Source organism: Lactuca serriola, chromosome 7 (genome assembly GCF_051521515.1).
Source record: "Lactuca serriola cultivar US96UC23 chromosome 7, Lser_US96UC23_V15, whole genome shotgun sequence".
Taxonomy (NCBI): domain Eukaryota; kingdom Viridiplantae; phylum Streptophyta; class Magnoliopsida; order Asterales; family Asteraceae; genus Lactuca; species Lactuca serriola.
The window spans coordinates 93,236,026-93,258,404 of NC_136414.1; the positions used below are offsets into that span (position 1 = coordinate 93,236,026).

Consider the following 22,379-nt stretch of genomic DNA (forward strand, 5'->3'; position numbering starts at 1 on the left):
CCTATGACTATGTGAGTTGTTATAGTTTTTTGGTATCATTTGGTCTTTCTCTGACTTGGAATTCACCTTTTATTGCCAGAATAAGCATGAGTTTTCTAAAGTAATTAATATATTGGGATCAGTACCACAGTCTAGTAAATCTCCTCTCTGTTTTAGTAAGTTAAATCTTCTGATATTATATTCATTTATCTTAAACATGTATATTAAAAAAAAGATTAGTATGATTGATGATTTAGTGGATTTATGGTAGGTAGGGGAAGTAGGAGAGCTATGAAAGATATTCCAGTGGAGAAATGATGACAAAAAAGTATTTAGAGGAAGAACTCTCTGTTTTGTAGCTATATTTGGTCGAATTTGTTAATGCTTGTGGCCTTGATCATGCCTTATAACTTCACATCTAAAAATGAAGGGCATTGTACGCGAGTATGTCCAAGGTGCTGGGGAAATATGATCTGAGAGCTATAATGAACTCTTCATTCTTTTGCAAAAAGATATTGTCTACGAGGCTGTAAGGAGTCCTTTATTGTTCTTTGGTTTGTGCCTATAAGACACTACCCGGAGGACCGAGACCAGGAGTACAACCCACAGTTGCTTTTTTTTCTCTTCTTCAGACATTTAATTACAAATATACTAGATTCCATGTGTAGAAGATTATATTATAAAGGTTGGACTTTTAGGGTTAAGTTACTAAGGGTGATTTGAGTTTCTTTAATATACGTGGTTTTTATATTATTGTCCAATATATGTATAACACATTTCCATTTTAATGTTCACTATTTGATGATCAAGGTTGCTTATAAGATATAAGATTGGATGGAGACTAAATCTTTCAAATCTTCTTGATGAACATCATTTAATGAAATCACTCAACATATTTAACATAAGGAAAAAAAAATATGGATTTTGTTTCCTTGAATAAACATTTATGAAAATTTACTTATTTGCACTAAACCATTTTTGGAAAATGCAAAAAATAAAATAAAAATATATAGGTATTAAAATTCCAAGTTTGATCATATAATCATTTTTGTATCGAAATTCGAAAGTAATGCTTCGTTCTAAACATATAAATGTAATAATCTATTTGCGCAAAAACACTAATAGTTTCTTAAAACTAATTTCCGAAAGAAATTATTCGTACCCATCGCTTGGCGCGGGTAAACGACTAATATATATATATATATATATATATATATATATATATATATATATATATATATATATATATATAAGGTGAGGTTCAATAGATTCAATAGAGAATTATAATTAACCAAGGAATCAATCGTGAGCATCGAAAATCATAAGGATCAAAGGCCAAGGAAATAGAAGTACACTTTTACATTGGACGCACACATACATCGGATTATACTAAAAAATCCACCATTTACAAAAAAAAGCCACCACTTTTTTCGTTTAAAATTTTTTTAGGCCATATTTTTTATCAAAAAAAAAAACCGAATATATTGTTGTTCACGATTTTTCGTCCTCTTTCCATAGAAAACGAACTATTTTTTCGAAAAAAACTCAATTCATTTTCTTTAATGAAAAAAATTAAGGTCTATTTTTTTATAGAAAAAAATTAATAAATATATCAAAATTCATACTTTTTGTACTTTTTAAACATAGATTCATATTCATGTTAAAAAAAACGATATTTCAATTCAGATTCATATTGTGAACTTGTTCAGATTCATATTGTAAACCTGTTCAGATTCACAGTGTGTATAATAACAAATCAGATTCACAGTGTGAATCTAAACTGATCGGAGCTTTTTCACATTGTGAATGTTAAAATTTGAAATATTTACAGTTTAGATTCACAATGTGAATCTATACTGATCGAGGTTTTTTTTTGTGAACTTCTCATATTCACATTGTGCATAATCATAATGCAGATTCATAATGTGAATTTGAACTGTTCGAGATTTTTCATTTTGTGAATGTTAAAAATTGAAATATTTACAGTTTAGATTCACAGTGTGAATCTATACTGTTCGATGTTTTTTTTAATCGATGTTGATGTTTATTAATAGAATACAAAAAATTAATATTTTTGGTATAATTAGTTTTTTTTTATAAAAAAAAAACTTAAATATTGAAAAAAAATAAGAAAATTAAGTGGATTTTTTTCGAAAAAAAATCGTTTTTTATATATCATCATGGATCTTTATGAAAAAAGGACGAAAAATCGTGAACAACGGTATATTCGGATTTTTTTTTCGATAAAAAACATGGCCTAAAAAAATTTTAAATGAAAAAGAGGAAGTGAGTTTTGTTATATTCCGGTAAACATGCGTCCATTATAAAAATTTGCAACCCTCCTTTTGCCATTGATCGCTTTAAATTCGGACGTTTTGGATTGGTTCTTTGATTCTTTGAATAATAATGGTTATCTATTGAACTTTTCTATATATATATATATATATATATATATATATATATATATATATATATATATATATATATATATATATATATATATATATAATTTTTCTTACTATATTTGTAATTATCTGAAATATAAAAATACCCGTGTGGCTAAACTAAAATTAAAATATGTAGTCATCTCGCAATTCTAACCTGTGCAAAGTTTATTGCCAGTGCCTTGTTCAGCAAATACATCTCTCAATAAAACTAGACTGTCATTGACTAGCCTAGCTCCAACATATTGTCTACTTTTCTTGCATTATTTTGTACCATTTTCCCAAGAAACATGAGACCCTAGATTCTTCAATCCAGTTCAAACAACAATATAACTTCTCAAAACTCCGACTCCGACCAATTTCAATTCTTTCCAACACCCATATCTCCCTCTTCTTCTTCATCGTCTCAAGAACCCCATGGGAGACTACAGATCAAGATCAAGATCATACACTTACAGTGATGAGGGAGATATGCAAATAGAGAGATACTACGGCGGAAATGGACCAAAAAGGTCAAATCTTGAACACAACCCACCTCATAATTTCAGGTCCTATAGTGTTTCATATGCTCCACCCCCTCAAACCAACATGGATCTTGTTGTTGCTCGCACTACAAGAGATTTTGAGTTCAAGAAAGGGAAGTCAACTGCAAAATCATGGAGTTTTAATGATCCTGAGTTCCTGAGGAAGAAGAGGGTTGCTGGCTATAAAGTCTACTCTGTTGAAGGAAAAGTCAAAGGGTCTTTCAGGAAGAGTTTCAGGTGGCTTAAAGATAAGTACACACATGTTGTTTATGGATGGTGGTAGAATCAGAGACGCATATAACTTCTATCTTTCTCTCTATTCATGTATGCATATGGTCTACTGTTTTCGACTTTTCCCTGTTCTTTTTGTTGTTGATTTTGGGTTAAAAACGTAGAGTTTTTAGTTTTGTAGTATACTTGAGTACTAGTTTTCTATCTTGATTGAGTTTCTGGTTTGCTATTTCTGAAAATCGAAATCCATATGTTGCTTTTATATGTGTGATTGTATGTATCTTGGATCCTATGGTTGTGCTTGTATGACCAAACATTTCTGGGTTTACTATTTTAGTTTTATAATTTTTCTGTAGTAAATCTATTTTTAGTATTATTATTCTCATTAATTGTTCTTACCAATTTTCAGTAAATCTATTTTTTCTTTTAATACTAGGTCTTATCATGTTTATTGATTCGGTAGAATTTCTTTGGTGTTTTCATATTCCTCCATTAGATGGATGATGGCACGATCTTTTTGGCTTCAACTTTTGAATATATTGTCATCATGTCATGTACTCTTGTTTATGGCAAAAACGACAAAAGGTTGCTACTTTATTATTATTAATTTTTTTTATCGAAGGTAAGAGATAAATTATATGAGTTGAATGTAGTATTATTTTTAAATAAATTGTCATTTGCCAAATTTGAAGTAAACGCCTAGCTATTCTACTCACAAATTATATAAAAATTGCATATTAAATATGGGATAACTGACAACCGAATTTTGGGAGGAATAAGATTTTGAGATCTTTTAATTTCTATCTTTTAAAAAAAATCGAATCGAAAGAACAAAAAGAAATTTACTACTACAAAATTAAAACTTTTATTCAGTGAAAAAAATGTCTTAGTCCAAAGCTACTTTAAGTAATTCATATTTACATCTTTTACAAATATTTATATACAAATATTTCTTGCCAAACACATCCTATATATCAAGTGGCAAGGGCGTGTGTGTTGGGTTGAGTCATCTTTCGACTATTTTTTGTCTCGTTTAGTAAAACAAATTAGGTTTGATTTTTTTAGTTATGGATATATTGTTAACATTGTTGCATGTCATACTCAAAATTTGTAAGAAAGAAACTTATGTAGTTGAAATGAATATAATAATCGAAACAAAGTCGTGCACAAATTTGGACCTTTTACTAGTTAGACGTCTTTCTCTGGTAGTTTTTATTTTCTTATTTTTTTGAACGGCTTTCTCTTGTAGGTTTGATTCCAAATATTTGCTTGTGAATTTCAAATATTTGGTTGTGAATTCTCATACACACGAATATATAAAGTGGCGGTGGGCCAACTTACACAACAACCAATAATTGCAATGGATATTCTGTCTTATTATATTTTTACTTTGTGGATATACCTGCACATCTGTACCGTTCTTGGGTCGGTTTCGAAACAGTCCGGTCATTTGTGGTCGGTATCGGAGCGGTTCGGTCTTTTTTTAGACCGTTCTCGTCTGATCTCAGGATGGTTTTTTTTTTCAGTTCGGTCTTTTATCAGACCCGCCTTTTTCGGTCCGATCTTTTTTGGGACCGGTCTCGGTCTGATCTCACGGTCTTTCCGAGCGCAACTTTTGGTCTGGTTTTCGGGTTTTTTCGGCTTGATTTTGGTATTTGTTGGTTTTTTTAGTTTTAGTTTCAAGTTTTTCCCCTAATATGTGATTAGCAAAAAAATGATAGAGTAAACTTTATTAAAAATGATACAATAGAGTTTAATAAAAGAAAATAAGAAAATAAAGTTACATAGTATCAGATTAAAAATTGTGTAATTAACACAAAATGATATATTTATAAACTTTGGCTAGTGGTCTTTCAGTCACGGACCGGTTTTGTGTCGGTCTCGGAACGGTCCGGTCTTTTTTTGGACCGGGTTCAAAATGGTCCGGTCTTTCTCGGACTGGTCTTGGACGGTCTCGAGCCAGTCTGTTTTTAGGATATGCCTTTTTTTGGTCTAGTCTCGTTTTAGACCGGTCCATTCTCGGTCTTTTTTCATGTTCGGTTCGAGAACGGTTCTTTTGTGCAGGTCCATTTATGGATAATATTTAAAAAAACGAATCAAGGGTTTAATTTCTTTTTAATAAGAAGAGAACTAAAACGGAAAAAAAGAATTTTGCCGATAAAAAAGTTGAAATGTAACGTATTTTATAATAGGAGGAAATGTAAATGGATTGGATTGGATGAATGTTGTAGGAATATATATATATATATATATATATATATATATATATATATATATATATATATATATATATAAGAGAGAGGAAAAAAATCATTTGAGAACTCATAGTTTACCAAAAATCCAAGAACTAAAAATGGAACGTTGGATCAAAAAAAATGATGGCCAAGATGCATTGTGGCATTTTTGTAAATACATAGATAAAATAAGACACGGGGCCAGTATGATTTTAAAATGAATCATGGGGCATTTTAGGAGTAAAATAATTCTTTTGGTCCCCTGATTAAATCTCTCTCTCTCTCTCTCACGTCGTCTTCTTCACCGAATCACCCTTCTTCCCTGGATCAACCTCGATCACCGATTTCCTCCATGATATCCACCGCCTAACGCCGCTACCATGGATCTGGAAAACAAAATCCATTTCATCAATCCATTATATCATAAACCGGTCTCCAATGAAGATCCCCAATGATTGATAGATTGAACTACATGATGACTGTGTCCTTCTTCCCTATCAGATTTTCGTGCCCTAATAAATCAACCATAGGTCCGATCGCTCTAGACCTCTTGATTCAGAGGTTCAATTGGTGTCAGCGCTGTTCAAGTCTTCGACCAATTTCTTCAACTGCGTTTCGATTTCAGGGAGATCTGGTCTCGCTTCACTACTTGGACATTTCAGCAAATTATAGGTCTCGCTTCTCAGGTAAATTAACCTAATAACATAGAGTTCGATGTTTGAAATTGGAATCAGAGCTCCTTTTCCTTACATGTTCCTAAACTAGATTCTAAGTTAGGACTTTATGTTTAATGGTGCTTGCATTTGATTCTTCTTAACATTCAGCTTTCTAATTCAATTTGATTTGAATGTTAACAGTGTTTAACCTTTTTATTGTTTTGTTGTCTTCTAATGGATTTTCGCACTCGATTTTATACACAATTAGTTGTAATCAATTGGATTTTTCTGATTATGCTGAAATTAAGTTTCCTAGAAAGTTTAATGATCTTCTCCAGAAACGTTGTAATTTTCTTGGTATGGCTGTTAAATTTATTTGAAGAATTAACAATAATTTCATTATGCATGTTATCTTATTCTGAACTATTTTGATTTTTATATCCTTATTGATATATACTGTAAGTACTTATAAGAAGCCCCTAATGTGAATTGACAATGGTTGATTAGATTTTTGTAGGTTTTGATATCTAAGAGTTATTATGGAAAACTATAACATAAGAGTATATTCATGTCTGTCACAACTAGAAATTTTTGTGCCTTGTAACTACAACACTTATGCCAATTATGAATCAAAAACATGAAAGCATGTATGATGCTTACTCTATGACAACAAAATTTCAATCAAACACTTCATACAAGCATTGCAAATAGTCAACAAGCAATTGGAAACCTTAGAAATCCTTGTTTAAGTCCATTATGGATTAGGATTTCCTTATTTGGCCCAATAGACCAATAAGCTTCCAATTGGACTATCTTGGGCTTAGAACTCTTGAATGGGCTCTAATTGGACCCACTTCCATTTATTTCAATATTTTGGGCCATATTGGGCCTAGAATGAAATAAATTATTTAAATGAACTATATGGGGCCATAATTAACCTAATTTAACCCTAATAGGTCATAAAAATCACATTTATATTTATTTGGACCAAAAATACTCAACATAACCATGAAAATTGGGCTTAAGCATTTAAGGCCCAAAACTCTCTTCCCTTTCCTCCAAATCTCGGCCCAAGCCCAACCAAAGAAGGAAGAGTTGACTTGTGAGGTTGCCACCTCATTTATACATCACATACCTCCATGCATGGACCAACATGCATCTAAGTTAGTCACATCAACTCTCTCTCTCTCTCTTCTTCTTCTTGATTCTCGGCCGAGAGCCTCCCAAACATACACACTTCATCAAATTTTCGAGAATCAAGAGGTTTTCAAAGAGACTTTCCACAAAAATCATCATCCAAGGTAAGTTTATATTTAGATTTATGATCTAGATTCTTTGTTTTATCAAACATCTCATCTTAACTCATGCAAATTCATGATCTAACTCCCTAGAATCATCTAAGTTCGAAAACTTCCAAGAAAGGTTGCTTGGGCCGAAAATAACAACAAACTCTTCTCTTTTCTTCTTCAAAACTGATCCACAACTCAAGGTGAGTTTCATACCCCCTTCTTTTCGGTTTTTATTAGTTTTTATGGGGGAGAATACAAGTAAATGTGTAGATCTATGTGTAAATGTATGCTATGTGTGATTTGATGCATGTATGTGTGTGATATCATGTGTTTGTGATGAATATGTTATCCAAAAAGTGTGTAAAAACCGAGATCTAAAAACATGGGGAAAGAAATAAACATAACTTAAACTATTTTACACTAATCAAGTCAAGAAAAATAGTTTATATGGTTAGAATGAACATACTTGAACATAAAACTCATTTTTGGGCTTAAATTGTCAAAAATACAAAGATTGGGGTCAAAACCGACAAATTATAATTTCTGGAGGGTCAAAAGGGTCCAAACAGTTTCTAAAATAATGTTTCTGAACATCAACATTTTTAAAGGGCTTAAAATGTAAATTTTGAATTTAATGGGCTAAATTTGGGCTTTTCGGCCCAATAAGCTTCAAAGTGCGAAATTTCTAAATTTGAGGGGCTGGAAATGCAAATTTCTGTAAAACAGGGGATTTGAAGTGAAACAAAACAATTCCAATGGTCAAAAATGCTTTTCAAACACAAAAAGGATCAAAAAAGTAAAAATTTTCTATTTTGGGCCAAAACTATCAAAGTTGCGAAATTGAGGGTTCAACCGAGAAAACATTATTCTGGAAGGACTAAAGCTGTTTACAAAACAAAAATTGGGGTAAAAATGTCTTTTCTACAAGTTTATGACACAAAAGTGTCAAAATAATGTTTTAAGGACTAAGATGAAATTCTTTTATATAAAGGACTAAAAGTGCTATTTTTATAAAAGAAAGGTTGTGAAAAAGTAAAAATCTTACTTTTAAACGAATTAATTCATTAAGACAAAATACAAGATCCACGACTACAGACGAAGCATAAGAACAAATACACTCTCAACACCCAATATCGTTACAAGATTCGGTCTCGAATCAATAACAAAACAAAAATCAATAATTCATAGGATTTCAATAAATACACGATAACTATGATGAGTCAACATTCAATCTTTGGGCTTGAAAGTTTCAAATCGTGCTTGTTGGGCCTTGCTAGCCCAATAACATGATCTTTGGGCCCGAAGGGAACGCGCTTACATGTTAATGGGCCTTCTAGGACCTAGTTTCATGTAAAAGGACTTTCAATAGCTCTATTGTGCTATTAGGCCCTAATGGCCCATTAGTACTGCTAGTGAGGTCGAGAAGTCAAATGCGATTCGGGCCAAGCGCCTTACGCATTCCAGATAGCCTTGAATAACTTATGGAAATAAAAGGGGGCTTCGTACCCTCCTTTCTCCTCGGTTGTTGGGCTTACGAGAATTCGAGTAATCAGATTCGTGACGTTAAACAAGAGAAGTCAGGGTGGTTGGATTACGTGAGTAGTATGGACGACGCCTCAAGGATTGTTCATAATTTGTAGTTATAAACTAGTCATTTTCATTAATTCGTGATTGTAACAACTCACAAACTTTAATTAATCCAATGTCACCTGGGTAATCAAAAACAATCGTCGTATCGGTATAACAATAAACAAGTCATGTAATTTACGTATTGGGAAAACATCGGGTTTTCCCAGGAAGTTCAACATTTTCACGTATGTGATGTATACAAAGTTCAACAAATATACATGTTTTCAAAATCGACTAGCATATTTACAGATCTTCACACTTTTTATAAACAAATGCTTTTTTCAGAAAATATCGGATTTTCTCGGTTTTTCAAACTGAACAAAAATCATTTTTCCATAACATTACTTATGAACTCACCAACATTTCATATGTTGACGTTTTCCAAAATAACTTTTATTCTCAGGTACCAGGTAAGCCAAAGAATATGTATCATGTTATGTCATGGTGTTTTGCTTAGATTATTATCGAATGGTTTATGTTATAAAATTGTAATGTTTAAAACAATGTACTGAATGTGAACAATATCAGTTGTAATATTTCAATGCATGGTGATGAATGATGTTATGATTCATGTATAATCATTGTGATGGTATTCAATTTAAGTCACAAGAGCCCTCGGACGTTTCCGCCGTCCGGTTCGGGGGTGTGACAGGTTGGTATCAGAGCTTTGTTTATAGTGAACTAGCATATCTTACCACACATTGATATGCAACTATAAACCAAAAAGAGGGACTAACACAACTTTGAACAAAACAAGTAAAACATAACAATAAAAACATCCTTGTGTGTATTAGGAAAAAGAACGTAATACCGAACCAAACAAGATAGTGCTAGTATCTCGGTTAAGCCAGGACTGTTCTTGGTCGTATCAAGGAGTGGATGTAGCCTGATCAACTACATTTCCTCCAAGGTACAACTATCACATGTTCTGAGGAAATCGTGATAGCTAGGGAACCTAAAAACATACCCCTTTATCACCAAGAAGAGAACATCCGTTTAGTCTATACAATAGTTGTAGCGTCTTAGGAATAATGTTAGCACATTTACACACTCTCGCAGACAGCATGGCTGGTTTCCATCACCCCGGAGATCCTTACTTCCCTAACCAGGGAAATAATGGATGGTTGGACGAAGAGCCTGAGTAAGACCCCAAGGAGGAATCTGATGGGGAACCGGAGGCAGAAGTCGAGGGCGATCCTGCCGAACCAAAAGAAGAACAGGAGGAGGAAGAAGATGAAGGAAGCTTCGAGGAGGAACCCAGCGATAACGAAGGGGGTGATTCGGACACAGAGTCCGAAGTCATCAACCCCCCTTACCTGATTAGGGTGCCTGCTTACTGGGTAGGGCCCACTGGTCCTACACCCCCCGGGGTATTGATCTTTGGAGGTGGAGCAGACAGCAGGGACAACGACCCCCGTTCGGCATGTCACGCGAGTTCTTTGACTTGAGGGACGGAGGATCGGCCGATCGAGCCCTTCCGGTCATGGTGAAACGGTTACGGAACACCGGCAACCTAGCTCAGAGCACCGCCGACTATGTACGCCAGATGTGGGCTAGGGTCGAGCGTGCAGAGCAGGAGACACGAGACGATCTTCGAGAGTTCAACATGAGGCAGGTGAGGTGGGAGTCTCGACTCCAGGACGCAGAACGACAGGTGGCTCGTCTTCAGGGAGCATCCACTTCCTCAGCACCACCCCTGGGCACATCTCACCGCGACTAGGGATAGTAGTATCAATTTTTAGTACTATGTCATTAGCATCTACGTTATGTACCCCGACTCTATGTTTAAGTGACTACACTACTCATAGAGACGTTATGCTGTCAAACTAGTACCGCTTATGTATGCTCTTGCGAGCAAAATTTTCATGTATCAAAGTGTGGGTAATAGTAATGAAAGATTTTATATGTTTTAGTATGACGTCATAATCTGCTATGTGTTACGTATCCATGATTGCATGCTAGATTGTAGAAGTACTTAAGTTTGTGCCACGCATCTAGTCTATAGGATCACAACCTCACCAAAAGCCACAGACACTCAACATCTTTCCGTTCCATGACAGAAAGATGCCTCAACGACCCACTCGCAGAAACCCTGGACCAATCCCACCTGAAGTCGACTCAGCTGCATTCCAGGCAGTTGTATCTGCTGCGGTCACCGCAGCAATGGCACAAATTCACCAAGGGAACAATGGAGGAGTCAACGGACAAGGGGCCGGAAGTTCGAACAACGGGATGAATCAAGGACCCACCAGAACATGTTCTTACAAAGACTTCACCAACGCCAAACCACAAACCTTTAATGGCACTGGAGGGATGATCACCCTGAAACGGTGGATCGAGAAGGTGGAATCGGTATTCGAGATATGCGATTGTCCTGAGGAGATGAAGGTGAAGTTTGCCGCATGCACTTTCATTGACCAAACGCTTACTTGGTGGAACGGACACGTGGAAGCCATGACACTCCCCGTAGCCAATTCCATGCCATGGGCAGAAATGAAAGAAATATTGATGGCCGAATACTGCCCTCGTGGTGAAATTCAGAAAATAGAACAAGAGCTGTGGAATCTCACTGTCCGGAACGCTGATATAGATGCCTACATATCAAGGTTTAGCGAACTGTCTCTGTTATGCCCTGGTATGATTACCTCAGAGGGTAAGAAGATCGAGCGCTTTATCTGGGGACTAACCTCCCCGATTCAAGGCAACGTGATAGCTGCAAATCCCGAAACTTTCGACAGTGCCAAGAGATTTGCCAAGAAGCTGTATGACCATAACAACAAGAAGGGTGAGAAGCCAGTAGAGACTGAAGTTAAGAAGGAAAATGATAGCAAGAAAGGGAAGAACAACAAGAGGAAGGGACGTCAAGGCTCCGAATCATCCAAGAAGCAGCAAACAGCGGCAGTTAATGCTGCAACCGCTCAAGTTCCGTCCACCCCACATGCTCCAGCCTCAGCTGCTCCAAGTGCTCCTAGACCTTATTCCGGTAATCTTCCCAAGTGCAACAAGTGTGGTCTCCATCACAATGGAGAATGTAGAGAGATGCAGTGCACCGGTTGCAATCAGAAGGGGCACACGGCAAAGTACTGCAAGACTTACCCTCCTCAGAACCAACAACAGGGAAAAAACAACAACATCACCAACACTGGCGGCAACAATGCAGGACCTAGCCACACCTGCTATGGATGTGGAAGGACTGGGCATTTCCGTCGAAATTGCCCTAACAACAACAATCCCGGAAATGGAGGAACAGGAAGGGTGCTGACCATGGGTCAGGGAGAAGCGATTCAGGATCCCGCTGTTGTTACCGGTACGTTTCCCTAAACCACACTTATGCATGCATCCTATTTGACACCGGACCGGAGCGGAGCGAAGTTTTATGAGCAATAAGTTTAAACATTTGTTAAAACAACAACCCCAGAAGCTCAATGAAACCTTTACGGTGGAAATGTCCAATGGGAAAACCGAATCCACTGGGGAAATCTACATCGGATGTACCCTAACTCTAAATCAACACGTCTTTCGAATAGACTAAATGCCTGTTTCCATTAGGAGTTTCGATGTGATTATTGGCATGGACTAGTTAAGCCCCCACCATGCTGAAATTATGTGTCACGAGAAGGCCGTTTGCCTTCACCTTCTTAATCACGAAACCCTAGTTATTTACGGAGACAAACCTAGCACGAACCTTCGTCTCATCTCGTGCATCCAGGCATAGAAGCATCTGCGAAAGAACGATTTGACGTTCCTGGCTCATATAATGGATACAACCAAGGAAGAGGTTAGCATTCAAGACATTCCAGTAGCACGTGAATTCCCAGACGTATTTCCTGAAGATCTTCCAGGAGTACCCCCAAAGAGACAAGTTGAATTCCGAATTGATCTTGTTCCAGGAGCAACTCCCCTCGCTAAATCGCCTTACCGACTAGCTCCTGCTGAGATGCAGGAATTGTCCAGCCAACTCAGCGAACTCCTAGGCAAAGGATGCATCCGACCCAGCTACTCGCCATGGGGAGCTCTGGTCCTCTTTGCCAAAAAGAAGGATGGATCTTTTAGGATGTGCATCGATTATAGGGAGCTAAACAAGCTCACTGTCAAAAATCGCTATCCACTCCCACGAATTGACGATATATTTGACCAGCTCCAAGGAGCTAGTTACTTCTCTAAGATAGATCTACGATCTGGATATCATTAACTCAAGGTCCGGGAAGAGGATATACCCAAAACCGCTTTCCGAACTCGTTACGGACATTATGAATTTGTCGTAATGCCCTTTGGTCTAACAAATGCCCCTGCCGCATTCATGGACCTAATGAACCGAATCTGTCGACCATTCCTCGACAACTTTGTTATCGTTTTCATTGACGACATTGTAGTCTATTCCCGAAGTGAAGAAGAGCATGGACAACATCTCCGATAAATCCTGGAAACCCTGCGAACGGAGCAGCTATATGCAAAACTCTCCAAGTGTGAGTTTTGGCTCCGTAGCGTGAACTTTTTGGGTCATGTTGTTAGTCAGGAAGGAATACATGTGGATCCTTCTAAGGTCAAATCCGTTGAAGGATGGGCAATTCCAACAACACCCACAGAAATTCGCCAATTCTTAGGCCTAGCAGGCTACTATAGGAGGTTCATCCAGAACTTCTCTAATATTGCCAAGCCACTTACCTCGCTTACACAAAAGGGCGTACCATTCAAATGGACGGACAAACAAGAAGTTGCATTCCGAACTCTGAAACAAGCACTCTGTAGTGCCCCGGTACTATCTCTACCACAGGGAACGGAAGATTTCGTGGTCTACTGTGACTCGTCAAATCAGGGTTTAGGTTGCGTTCTCATGGAGCGTGGAAAAGTGATAGCTTATGCATCCCGCCAACTAAAGACACACAAAGTGAATTATACAACCCATGATCTGGAATTGGGAGTAGTGGTCTTTGCTCTGAAGATTTGGAGGCATTACCTATATAGTACGAAGTGCACCATCTTCACGGACCACAAGAGTCTCCAGCACATCTTGAATCAAAAAGAGCTGAATATGAGGCAACGAAGATGGGTTGAACTATTAAACAATTACGAGTGTGAGATCAAGTACCACCCAGGCAAGGCCAACGTGGTAGCTGATGCCTTGAGCCAGAAAGAGTACTCTAATCGTCGCGTGAAAACTCTCTCAATAACCATCCAATCTCACCTAACCACTCAGATCAGGACAACCCAGTCAGATGCCATGAAGGCGGAAAACAGAGCAAGCGAAGCATTACGCGGAATGGAAAAGAATCTCGAGGTGAAAGAGGACGGAATATACTATTTCATGAACCGTATTTGGATTCCTAAACTTGGAGGATGTAGGGAGGTAGTCATGAATGAAGCTCACAAGATGCGATACTCCATCCATCCAGGTTCGGACAAAATGTACTTGGATATTAAACAACATTATTGGTGGCCTAACATGAAGGCATAAATTGCCACCTATGTCAGCAAATGCCTTACTTGCGCCAAAGTAAAGGTGGAATACCAGAAGCCCTCGGGGTTATTACAGCAACCAGTAATCCCCGAGTGGAAATGGGAAGGGATTTCTATGGACTTTGTGACCAAGCTACCCAAGACGTTAGATGGATTAGACACTATATGGGTAATAGTTGACTGACTGACGAAATCCGCCCATTTCCTGCCAATAAAATAATCCTACAAGATGGAGAGACTGACAATAATATACATTCGAGAAATCGTGAGGCTTCACAGAGTGACAGTGTCTATCATCTCAGATAGAGACAGTAGGTTCACTTCACGTTTTTGGCAATCACTTCAGAAAGCACTTGGAACCCATCTCGACATGAGCACCCCTTATCACCCACAAACAGACGGTCAAAGCGAACGAACCATCTAGACGCTCGAAGATATGCTTCGCGCATGTGTGATAGACTTTGGGAAGTCCTGGGATACCCACTTACCTTTAGTTGAATTCTCGTATAACAACAGTTACCATTCGAGCATCAAAGTCGCTCCTTTCGAAGCGCTATATGGATGTAAGTGTAGATCACCGTTGTGTTGGGCTGAAGTGGGAGACTCCCAGCTAGCAAAGGAACTAACATCAGACAAGACATTAATAGGACCGGAGATCATACTTGAAACCACGGAAAAGATAGTTCAAATCAGAGCTCGGCTACAAGCATCGCGCGACCGACAAAAGAGCTATGCTGATAAACGGCGAAAGCCGTTAGAGTTTCAGGTCGGGGATCGAGTACTGTTAAAAGTTTCGCCTTGGAAAGGGGTCGTTCGTTTTGGAAAACGAGGAAAACTGAACCCACGATACATTGGACCTTTCGAGATCCTTGCCCGAATAGGTCCAGTGGCGTACAAACTGCAGCTACCCGCTGAGCTCAACAGTGTACACCCCATGTTCGATGTTTCTAATCTAAAGAAGTGCCTATCCGATGAACTCTCGTCATTCCCCTTGACGAAATCGAAATCAATGAGAATCTCCTGTTCGTTGAAGAACTAGTCAAAATCATGGACATGGAGGTGAAGCGTACTAAACAAAGTCGCATCCCGATCGTGAAAGTACGGTGGAACGCGAAGCGTGGGCCAGAATTCACGTGGGAACGCGAAGACCAAATGAAGCAAAAGTACCCTCATCTATTCTAGCTTTCAAAAGAATTACAGGACGAAATTCCCTCTAATGGGGGGATGATGTCACAACTAGAAATTTTTGTGCCTTGTAACTACAACACTTATGCCAATTATGAATCAAAAACATGAAAGCATGTATGATGCTTACTATATGACAACAAAATTTCAATCAAACACTTCATACAAGCATTGCAAATAGTCAACAAGCAATTGGAAACCTTAGAAATCCTTGTTTAAGTCCATTATGGATTAGGATTTCCTTATTTGGCCCAATAGACCAATAAGCTTCCAATTGGACTATCTTGGGCTTAGAACTCTTGAATGGGCTCTAATTGGACCCACTTCCATTTATTTCAATATTTTGGGCCATATTGGGCCTAGAATGAAATAAATTATTTAAATGAACCATATTGGGTCATAATTAACCTAATTTAACCCTAATAGGTCATAAAAATCACATTTATATTTATTTGGACCAAAAATCACTCAACATAACCATGAAAATTGCGCTTGAGCATTTAAGGCCCAAAACTCTCTCCCTTTTCCTCTAAATCTCGGCCCAAGCCCAACCAAAGAAGGAAGAGTTGACTTGTGAGGTTGCCACCTCATTTATACATCACATACCTCCATGCATGGACCAACATGCATCTAAGTTAGTCACCTCAACTCTCTCTCTCTTCTTCTTCTTGATTCTCGGCCGAGAGCCTCCCAAACATACACACTTCATCCAATTTTCTTAAACAAACTCTCTCAAAGAACATCCTCACTTTTCTTCATCAAATTTTCGAGAATCAAGAGCTTTTCAAAGAGACTTTCCACAAAAATCATCATCCAAGGTAAGTTTATATTTATATTTATGATCTAGATTCTTTGTTTTATCAAACATCTCATCTTAACTCATGCAAATTCATGATCTAACTCCCTAGAATCATCTAAGTTCGAAAACTTCCAAGAAAGGTTGCTAAGGCCGAAAATAACAACAAACTCTTCTCTTTTCTTCTTCAAAACCGATCCACAACTCAAGGTGAGTTTCATACCCCCTTCTTTTTGGTTTTTATGAGTTTTTATGGGGGAGAATACAAGTAAATGTGTAGATCTATGTGTAAATGTATGCTATGTGTGATTTGATGCATGTATGTGTGTGATATCATGTGTTTGTGATGAATATGTTATCCAAAAAGTGTGTAAAAACCGAGATCTAAAAACATGGGGAAAGAAATAAACATAACTTAAACTATTTTACACTAATCAAGTCAAGAAAAATAGTTTATATGGTTAGAATGAACATACTTGAACATAAAACTCATTTTTGGGCTTAAATTGTCAAAAATACAAAGATTGGGGTCCAAACCGACAAATTATAATTTCTGGAGGGTCAAAAGGGTCCAACCAGTTTCTAAAATAATTTTTCTGAACATCAACATTTTTGAGGGGCTTAAAATGTAAATTTTGAATTTAATGGGCTAAATTTGGGCTTTTCGGCCCTATAAGCTTCAAAGTGCGAAATTTCTAAATTTGAGGGGCTGGAAATGCAAATTTCTGTAAAACAGGGGATTTGAAGTGAAACAAAACAATTCCAATGGTCAAAAATGCTTTTCAAATGCAAAAAGGATCAAAAATGTAAAAATTTTCTATTTTGGGCCAAAACTGTCAAACTTGCGAAATTGAGGGTTCAACCGAGAAAACATTATTCTGGAAGGACTAAAGCTGTTTACAAAACAAAATTGGGGTAAAAATGTCTTTTCTACTAGTTTATGACACAAAAATGTCAAAATAATGTTTTAAGGACTAAAATGAAATTCTTTTATATAAAGGACTAAAAGTGCTATTTTTATAAAAGAAAGGTTGTGAAAAAGTAAAAATCCTACTTTTAAACGAATTAATTCATTAAGACAAAATACAAGATCCACGACCACCGACGAAGCATAAGAACAAATACACACTCAACACCCAATATCGTTACAAAACGAATTGATTCGGTCTCAAATCAATAACAAAACAAAAATCAATAATTCATAGGATTTCAACAAACACGCGATGACTACGATGAATCAACATTCAGTCTTTGGGCTTGAAAGTTTCAAATCGTGCTTGTTGGGCCTTGCTAGCCCAATAACATGATCTTTGGGCCCAAAGGGAACGCACTTACATGTTAATGGGCCTTCTAGGACCTAGTTTCATGTAAAAGGACTTTCAATAGCTCTATTGTGTTATTGGGCCCTAATGGCCCATTAGTACTGCTAGTGAGGTCGAGAAGTCAAATGCGATTCGGGCCAAGCGCCTTACGCATTCCAGATAGCCTTAAATAACTTATGGAAATAAAAGGGGGCTTCATACCCTCCTTTCTCCTCGGTTGTTGGGCTTACGAGAATTCGAGTAATCAGATTCGTGATGTTAAACAAGAGAAGTCAGGGTGGTTGGATTACGTGAGTAATCGTTCGTAATTTGTAGTTATAAACTAGTCATTTTCATTAATGCGTGATTGTAACAACTCACAAACTTTAATTAATCCAATGTCACCTGGGTAATAAAAAATAATCGTCGTATTGGTATAACAATAAACAAGTCATGTAATTTACGTATTGGGAAAACATTGGGTTTTCCCAGGAAGTTCAACATTTTCACCTATGTGTTGTATACAAAGTTCAACAATTATACATGTTTTAAAAATCGACAAGCATATTTACGGATCTTCACACTTTTTATAAACAAATGCTCTTTTCAGAAAATATCGGATTTTCTGGGTTTTTCAAACTGAACAAAAATTATTTTTCCATAACGTTACTTATGAACTCACCAACATTTCATATATTGACGTTTTCCAAAATAACTTGTATTCTCAGGTACCAGGTAAGCCGAAGAATATGTATCAAGTTATGTCATGGTGTTTTGCTTAGATTATTTATCGAACGGTTTATGTTATGAAATTGTAATGTTTAAAACAATGTACTGAATGTGAACAATATCAGTTGTAATATTTCAATTCATGGTGATGAATGATGTTATGATTCATGTATAATCATTGTGATGGTATTCAATTTAAGTCACAAGAGCCCTCGGACGTTTCCGCCGTCCGGTTCGGGGGTGTGACAATGTCTTCAATATATAAAGTATTCACTTAAAATCCCTGTGATGAACAGTTTCTAGACTGTTTTACTTGAATGGGTATATAGCTGCAACTACATTCATCATTTCACCTATATGTTAAATTACATAACTATCAATTTGAACTTATTTGTATAATACCTTTTAAACCGTTCATTATAGTGCTTCATTCTACAAGAAACTGATGCATTTGAAACTTGAAAGTACTATTTTTTTTTCCTTTTTTAGGTCTTAAATGTGTTTTTTCGTGTGCAAAAGAGCATAGAGTGCTGCCAAAACAAGGATTCACATGTTGCCTTGCAATGAATGTAGTAAGGATACTGGCATTTGGCTTTCAAATAAAATGAAAGATTCTATTCATGTGGTTATTACTAATCTTTAAAAGTATTGTTGATGTTTCATTTGTGTATATATAGTTTCTTGACTAATCCTATTTTAAATTTTTTTTATGTAAATATATATTTTTAAAAACTTCTATTCTTACCAAGCTAACTACTTTCTTCCTAAAATGTATTGTACGATGAGATTAACAAGTTAGTGACTTCTATGGGAGTTTTGTTACAAACTAAACCATGATCAGACATTACCTTTGTCATTATGAAGAACGTACTTTCACCATCCACATTTAAACATCTATGTTCAAAATAAGGTGGTCAATATTTTGTACACGGTTAGTAAAAGCTTTGTACATGCTTTTGTGTCAAATGGTAATATATTGCTATTTCCCACTAGTCCTGTTGAAAAAAACCCGAAACCCGTTCTACCCACCCAACCCATTCCGAATTCGGGTAGTGCGGGTAACGGGTATGGACATTCGGGTAATAGGTTAGCCCGATAATAATATAGGTCGGGTTTAAAGTATGAATATTTATTTTCGGGTATACCCAAATACCCAATTTCGTTTTTTAAATAATACCAAATATACAATGTAGTCACGTACGCACACTTCAAAAAAAACCCTTCGTTTCCTTCTTATGAACGACGGCTCGACGCAAACTCGCAAAGGAAATATGACGCTGAAGTTGAAGTCCTGAACCGTCATCGCAATTCTCAGTTTCTCACTATCTCACGCCTCAAAGACGTTAAACCCTTAACCCTCATTGACTCCTCCATCTGATCACGCTTCGGTTTCTTCCCTGAGTTCCCTCTCCATCTGATCAAGCAGAAAAGTCCCACTCTCCTTGAATGGTTGAACCTTGATCGATCAAAAGACTGTTCAAGTATACAATCACAATCACAAGTTAAAAAATCTGCATTTTCAGTGGTTTCTTTGTTGTGTTGTTGTTAATCACAAGTTAAAAGATGTTGGTTTTGATTCACATTTTGTTTAGCTTAGGCAGAACTATGCAAAAAAATGATGGTTTTGATTTCTTTGTTGTCTAGTTTGTTGAATGTGTAAAAAAATATATATATATAAGGACTCCAATTGTTGGGAGAGACAGAACTCCAATTGTACCATTGTGTGAATTTTGTGAATTTGAGATTGTTGGTATATTTTAATTTCATCGTGACATTATGAAATATGATATGTATGATTCCTAACGTAAGGGTATTGGGCTCTCCAAGTGCCTTTCATCCAAAACGAACAACATCTAACTAAAAGCATTAGATATATAGTATAGGTGTATTGTTTACCAAATAGTTTCTTGCTAGCCTAATGTTATCATTTCCAGCAGCCTTTTGTTGATGATTCAAGTCTTCCCTAAGACTAGTAGTTTTGGAATTAAGTTGGAATATGTTTTGCTTTATGTTACAAGAAATGGAATGGAATTGAATTCCTTTGTATAGATGTTTGATGTATAAAGTTGTCAAATTATTTAGAATTTAGATATTGTCTGTTTTCTTTTTCTTAACTATTTTTGTTTATATTTTCTTAGCTTTTTTTATAGACTTGTAGATGTCTGAAACGAATGAGTATATTGAAAATGAGACGATTAACCTTGAAAGCCCAACCAATGATTCAGTTCCGGTAGTAAATGAGACACAACCAAAAAAGTGTAAACCAAGATCCAAAGTTTTGGATGAATTCGAAAGATTTACGGATAAAGAGGGAGTTAAAAGATCCAAATGTAAACATTGTGGTTCCGGGCGATACAAGTGTGAAGGTGTATATGGCAACGTGAAGATGCAAGACTTTTTTTTGTTATGTTTAGATTTATGTTTTCCGTTGGGTTATGACTTATGACTTTTACTCTTTTTGTTATGTTTAGACTTTTATGTTTGGAGTTGGGTTATGACTTATTAATTTTACTCTTTTGTTATGTTTAGACTTTTATTGTTTAGTTGGGTTGTGTTTAGACTTTTTTTTGTTGTGTTTAGACTTTAATTATTTAGAAGTTTTTTGTTGTGTTTGACTTTAATTATTTAGAATTTTTTATTGTTTAGTTGGAGTTGGGTTGTGTTTATATATGTACTTGTTAATTGTATAAAGTATTTTCCTACCCAATTCTTTATTAAAGCAACCAACATGTAAAAAAAATTCAATAAGTGTCACTAAATAAATTTTCAGGTATACCCGATAATTACCCGACCCGACCTCAAACCCGAATACCCGAAACCCAAATTACAATATAGGTCGGGTATCGGGTATTATTTTCTTAAGGAAATACCCGTTCTACCCAAAAACCCGAAAATTTTACTCGTTCGACACCTCTATTTCCCACTGTTTGATAACCTTGGTACCTGATATAGGCTCATTTTGACTTTTGTTGTTGTTGTAATATTGTTATTTGAAGCCTTATTCATATAAGACGTTTGAAGGTTATTCTTGATATTTTGGAAATGCTAAAAAAGCCTGATGTCAATGCAATGGTTCATTACTTTGGATTCAAGGTGTGTATCTCAATTAATTTCAGATTTCTTAGTTTTTTTAATGATTTTTATGAACAAGTTTTATGTTCTCCTACAACTGCTTTATGAATTTTATTTGGATCCCCTCACATTAATTTGGATTCCAGATGTGTAGTCTCAATTATTATCTTTTTAGTCTTATATAATATCCATTGTATTAATTTGGATGTGATTCATATATTTACATGTCATTCACATGTAAATCACACATGATTCACAAATTAATCACATGTAAGTCATATATGAATATGTGATTCACATGTAAATCACAAGTGAATTACATATGAATTACGTATATATGTACACATTCATATGTTATTCATATGAAAATCACATGTAATTCTTATACTAATCACATTTGATTCACATGTAAATCACATTTGATTCACATGTAAATCATATGTGATTCACATGTGAATCACATGTGATTCATATGTGAATCGCATGTGATTTACATATGATGTCATATGTAAATGTGATTCATACGTGAATCGCATGTGATTCATATGTGAATCACATGTGACTCATATGTTAATCACATGAAAATCACACATGTATTTTTGTGAGTGTTTTTGTATCAATCATTTTTTTTTATTTTCTTGTAGATTTGGAAGAAATTGTGGTGAATTTTGAAGACGTGAAAAATGATAAATTGAAGAAAATAAAGAAATATTGACACGAAGACATGAAAATGCTTTGAAATTTGTAGCATTTTTTATTTATTATATTTTATTTTGTATCGAATAAAATACTTGTACTATTATGTTTATAGATTAATTAATAAAACTAAGATTTTTTTAATATTTACTAATGA

The 22,379-nt window shown here is 36.0% G+C and overlaps 1 protein-coding gene across 1 annotated transcript; it reads left to right on the forward strand.

The window, feature by feature from the left end:
- The first annotated feature begins 2,840 nt into the window (after positions 1 to 2,840).
- LOC145064219 (uncharacterized) lies at positions 2,841 to 3,230 on the forward strand. Its single transcript, XM_079011705.1, has one exon. It carries the CDS (start codon positions 2,841 to 2,843, stop codon positions 3,228 to 3,230), a length of 390 nt encoding a protein of 129 aa, XP_078867831.1.
- The last annotated feature ends 19,149 nt before the right edge of the window (positions 3,231 to 22,379 follow it).